Here is a 5,554-nt window from a genome sequence, read left to right as displayed (position 1 = left end):
GCCGTCGTCGTCACAGGCGTCGGTTGTCTCGGCAAGCGAGATCTCGGCGCTGGACGAGCTCCTTGGCGCGTCGCTGCGGTCCGTCGACTCGTCGGCTCGTCTGTTACAGACTAAAGGATCGTTTGTGAACCTGCACCCGTTCAACACCCCGACGCCACCTGTCGCAGAGACCGACCGCGAAAGTCTCAACAGCCTCGACGATCGGTCATCGTCTGGCTCAGAGGTCTACGTGCTCGACGGCGAAAACGGGTTTGACATCAGCGTCAAGCGACCGGCGTCTCCGCCATCGGCTGGCGACGTCCCCGTGCAGCCCCAACCCGAGCCGCTGGGCTTTGTGGTTTTCGATGGCACCAAGAAGCAGCCGTCCGAGCCGGCCCTTGTCTTTGATATGATCAAGCTCCAGATGTAATACCCACTCACTGTTGCCATCGATGGAAGGTGGCTGGTACCACCGGTGAAGCCGAACGACCGGTATTATTTGAAGTAATAGAAGTTAAACTGTCGTCGTATGGAGGCAAATCATGTCCTCACTCTTCGCCGAGTACCGCTTGCTTGAGAGCGCGTCACCATAGTCGATGAGAATCGGGTCTTCCGACAAGTGCTTCTCGAGCTGGCGCGCGACGGCGCCGCGGCTCGAGAGACTCGGAAATGCGTCGTCCGGCGCTAGGGGCGAGACGCTCAAATCGATTTGCGAGAGGCGGAGACCGCCGTCGTCTTCGTCGTTGCTTTGCGACGCTGTCATAAGGAGCTCTTCCAGCAGGTCGTCTTCAATGAGCTTGATCCGAGGCTTGATGTTTGGTGGCGACGCACGTCGCCGCATGCGTTCCGCGCGATCCAGAGGCTTGTACCCGACGCTGCTATCACCGCCCATCTCGGCAATGGGTTGGCAAGGACGACGGCTGGGCGTACCGGCGTGCAGTGGTGTGCCGCACTCCGAGTCGGAAAAGTCAAAGTACGAGCTGCTTCCGCGCTGGAGACGACTGCTTGACGCCGACGACGACAGTGGCGCCGTGGTGATGCTCCAGACGCGCCGCCGGGAGGACGGCGTCGGGTCGGACACGGCCATGTCCAGGGGTGCGCTGTGGCTGCGCGCCGTACCCCGGTGCACAAGTGTGTGGCTCTCGAACGCGCAGCGGGTGCAGCTGCGCACGGTTGCGTGCCGCACGACGTCGCCGTTGGCGAGCATCGGGTAGTCAAGGTCCATGGCGCACGAGCACGTGCCGCAGACCGCGTGACCGCAAAGGCGGCAGTGATGCCGCCGCCGAAAGAGACGAAACGTGACGGCGCATTGGGCACAGGCGCGCGAGTGCGCCCACTCTTCCCGGGGCACGAGTTGGATCGTGCCACGACGGGCGACTCGGCTGAGCTCGGTCGTTGCGCCCGACACAAGACCTTGCAGCCATCGCTCGACACTGTTCGTGGTCGTACCAGCGAGCGAGAGAACCATGGTGACGCGCACGACGTGTTCGTTGAGTCCACGATCGCTCACCGCTGCCTCGACATAGACACCCGACGAGCGGAGGTCGAGGCGCGGTGTCGGGTGGCGCGACGGCACAGGCTCAAGCGACCGCAGGAGCGTCGTCGACTCCCACACGTGGCTGCCAGCGATGACGGCGGGCGAGAATGTCGGAGTCGCCAAGAGCTCCATCGCGTCAGTGGCATCCGGCTCGTAGTATTGCGTATGGGACGCGAGCACAGCGTCGCACTCGGCCATGTCGCCCATGTTTTGGCCGCCGAGTAGCGCCAACCAGTGCACGTGAACCCCGTCGCTCTCTTCCGCGGGCTTGGAAGACGCGTGCAGCGTCATGCCGTCAGCAAACGCCTTTCCAAACAGCATGCGCATCGTTTTGGCCAATGCCGGCGTCGAGTCGACGGCTAGCGCCGCGAGCACGTCGTGGACCGTCCCAGGCATCAGCGTCACGGCCTTGGCGACATAACGTCCGCGAACGCGGCCGTCGTAGAGCTGGATGCGCCGGTCGTCGCCGAGGTACGTCAACGCGCTCGTAATCTTGGGCGACGTGCAGAACGCGACAAAGGTAGCGCTGGTTTCCCGCGCGGTCGAGACGAGGCTACTGCGCACTGTGGGATCCATCGGCGCCTTCTCGAGCAGCTGCAGGCGATGGGCAAACGCAGCGTTGCGCGTCGATGTGGACGACGTCTTGGGCCGCCGCTTGAAAAAATCCTACGCAAGCAACATAGTTGACATCCATCCTGATGCATCCTGATGCATCCTGGACGCCGCCTCCCTTTCGAAATGACCTTGGAGCGCGCAGCCGAGACGCTTCGCGTAGTAACGCTGATGTCGAGTCCCGCAGACGGGCCACCACGTGGCACCGGCGAACCCAGCTGCTGCGCCGCATTGCGAGACAGCGCGCTTTCGTGTCAAGATTGGTTAGAAAAGATATGCTTGCTAAAAATGGCGGGCTTTAAAAGCATGCGCTTGGTGGCGCCGGCTTGGGAGGAACCAACGATGCATCGGCATCTACAATGGTCTTCAGATGCTCTCGCACACGTGTGCCTCAGTTCCCCGTCTCGCTGGCCATCGTAAAAGCGAGCCTGATATGTTGGCAATGTATTAAATAAAATACTGCCAGAATTTCACACGTGGGATGCTATCACGACCAAGGGTGACTAACGCGGTACCGAAGCTGGCTCTGGGCACGACGACGACGCATCGCCCAGACGTCACGCCGCAGAGCACGCGGGACACTACCATGCATGGACGGTGCATCGAGATGCGATGAGATGCACACTGGTGTATCCGTCAGTCAGAAGTTAGCAAGCTCGGTTTTCAACCGGCGCTCGAGATATCGAGAGAACTGCATGCAGATTGGACTGCGTCGTAATTCTACACGAGTGGTTGTAGCCTCGAAGACAATACAGTGCACGCCAAGACCTCCAAATGAAGTGGTATTCTCTGTCGTCGTCTACGGACCTGGTCCGCTGTCTTTACAACACCTACAATTGAGGTGGGCGGCCACCCATGCCGCGATCAATGCCAGACAAACGGGAGGTCAACGAGAAGGGATGAACAAGGCCACCCGGAAATACAGCAATTGGGAAGGGCGTGCTGTAGCTCTACTCGTATACCGTGTCCTCCAAAACGAGTCGAACGTTGCGGTCTCTCTGTTTGTTCGTCCAATTTGCCAATAACTTACTTACAAGGATTTCGATTGGCTCGTACCGTAGCATAATCGTACTTTGCGGGTGGTGTACGATAAAGTTCGATTCACCATCACTCTTTGCGCGTGTTGACGTTGAAGCGACGACCAGGCCGGAGCGGACAACACGAGAGAATTATAGCAGGCTACCGGTACCAAAGCAATGCAAGTTGGATCGAATTGCCTCTACTACTGCCTAGGCTTATGCTTTGGTGTGGACTTCTTAAATGGTCAAGGTATATATAAACATCAACGAGCGAGAGTTGTCGGAGCAGCAGCTTCCGATGATCGGGCTTCTCCAGCAATCCATCTTTGCGAGATTGCGGAGCGCGCCTCCTGGTGGACTATCCACGCACCCACATGGTCAATGTTGGCAGTCGTTTTTCTCGCACAAGTCTCACTTTGCGTCATAGCAATACGAGGCAGCTGCGGTGAGTCAGCTTGGCAAGTTCATGGCGGTTCCCGGGCTTCATCTCGCTCGAAAGGAGGTTGACCCCGCCTATTGTTGCATGGCGCGTTTCCGAGAACACGTAGCCCGATGAGCTGCCTCGGATGGGTGCGAAGACAATGGTCCGCGATGCCAGCCGTGCACCAGCGGTGTGCTTACTTGAAGTAGTACCTCGTCGAGACCTGCCACTTCAACGCGGCTTTGTCGAGCTCCTTTCGCGAATCGATCGGCGTTCCTGGTCTGCTTCGTTGCTTGGCGCGCGAAATATTGATCCGTCGCTTGGTCGTTCACAGGTGCACGTACCCGTCACCATACTACCGGTATTAGACGCCTCTCGATCAACGTCGCTGACGGTTGCGTCGTCTTCGCGAAGTCGTCGAGGATGTATCTTCCCACGCAATTGCCGCTGTTCGCGCGCAGCTGTGTCGACCGTAATTTTGATTCCCAGTTTCCCACCGAGGGGTGTGACCCACTTCGAGCCAATCACAGGTGACGTTTGACGTGAAAAGGCGTGAATTTTCAGCGATCAAGGCCGTGGGACCGACTTCTCGATCAAAGTATTCGCTTGGGCAGCGCGATGCACCACCGCAAGCGACGACAACGTTTGTCGGTGTGCTATTTCCTGCGACCAAGGGACGGCTTGAACCAGCCCCGCGAGATTGCACTTTCTAAAAGTTGCGTGTTCGCCGCAACCACCTGGCCGTCGTATGACGTTCAGTATGCTTGACGTACCACGGCCGTTCGTTGAAGCTGCTTTTTGGCTGATTACGGAGGCTCATTGCTCATCACTCCACCTGCAACTCAAAGGATGCTCGTGTCGGCGCAAGTTTCTTCGACGCAGACGTGGAGCTTCCAGGACCTGCGTGGCCAGGTCGATGCCAAAGACTCGGACGACCACAAGCTCTTTAAGCGCAGCGTGCGACGGCTCTCGAAGGACCCAGTCCACCTCGACGAAGAGCTCGTGCTGGGCGCAGAGCGTCGCAGCCAGGACCTCTTGGCCGCCAACACGACGCATCTCGACACGACGCTCGTGTACACGCATGAAGCGCGCGGCATCAAGATTTACGAACGCCGGACCAACGACGCGGTGCTTCTGCACGGCGCGACGTCCGTCTCGGGCTCGGTCGACAGCATCATGGACCTCTTTGACATGGGCACGACGGACGCGTTCGAAGCCACGATGCGCCAAGTGCTGCCAGGGCTTTTCTACGAAGGTGCTACGATTGGCGTCGCCGGCGCCACAAACGTCCACTGGATGTCGCTTTACGGCGAGCAGACATCGGACACGGTCCGGCACGACATGGTGTTTCTGTCGTGCGCCACCCGCTACGAGACGCTGCGAGGCGCCGCCGTTCCGACGAGCGACGTCGTCTCCGCCGTGACACACGGCTCGCTCGTATGGCACTCGGTGCCGTCCAAGAACTTTTTGCCCTTCAAGGCTCGCCACACCCAGTGCTATCGGCGGTACATCTCGCGCTCTGGTTTCACGGTCGAAAGCTCCGACCTCGACGAAAACGTCTGCCGCGTCACGTTCACGCTTGAGCTCACACAGGTAGACCCGAGCAACGTGCCGCTGCGGCACTGGATGGAGCACGCAGTCGTGACGGCGCTCTCGAACCTCACAACGCAGTGCCGGTCTGTGAACCTCAAGCTCGTGCCGCGGTCGCGCTGGACCCAAGAGAGCAAGTGCCACCTCTGCAAGAAAGGTTTCAACCTCTTCCACTTGCTTCGTCGCCGACACCATTGCCGACTCTGTGGCCACTCGATTTGCAACGAGTGCTCGACGTTCGTGACAATCGAGTCGGAGGGCATGGCGCAAAAGTCGACGCGTCTCGACTCGACGCGCAGCTGCCTTCTCTGCGCCTTCACCGAGACGCCCAAGCCACACAAAGAGCACGCTGCCATTGTCGAGGACCGCGGGAGCCTGGCGACGACGAGTCGCAGT

At 59.5% G+C, this 5,554-nt stretch overlaps 2 protein-coding genes across 2 annotated transcripts; one reads left to right on the top strand and one right to left on the bottom strand.

Moving 5' to 3' along the window:
- Positions 1–469: 469 nt before the first annotated feature.
- SPRG_07216 (hypothetical protein) lies at positions 470–2,092 on the bottom strand (the record flags this gene model as incomplete). The annotated part of the gene is made up of 2 exons (XM_012346005.1): positions 470–1,392; positions 1,429–2,092. 2 exons carry the CDS (start codon positions 2,090–2,092, stop codon positions 494–496), a joined length of 1,563 nt encoding a protein of 520 aa, XP_012201395.1. The 3' UTR covers positions 470–493.
- Positions 2,093–4,417: 2,325 nt separating this feature from the next.
- SPRG_07215 (hypothetical protein) lies at positions 4,418–5,546 on the top strand (the record flags this gene model as incomplete). Its single annotated transcript, XM_012346004.1, has 1 exon — positions 4,418–5,546. A coding segment is annotated over one exon (1,129 nt), but the record flags the coding sequence as incomplete, so codon positions are not given.
- Positions 5,547–5,554: the final 8 nt, after the last annotated feature.

The sequence above is a fragment of the Saprolegnia parasitica genome (assembly GCF_000151545.1).
Source record: "Saprolegnia parasitica CBS 223.65 unplaced genomic scaffold supercont2.26, whole genome shotgun sequence".
Taxonomy (NCBI): domain Eukaryota; phylum Oomycota; class Saprolegniomycetes; order Saprolegniales; family Saprolegniaceae; genus Saprolegnia; species Saprolegnia parasitica.
Note: the sequence above shows the minus strand (reverse complement) of the source record. Positions and strands in the feature narration are given on the sequence as shown.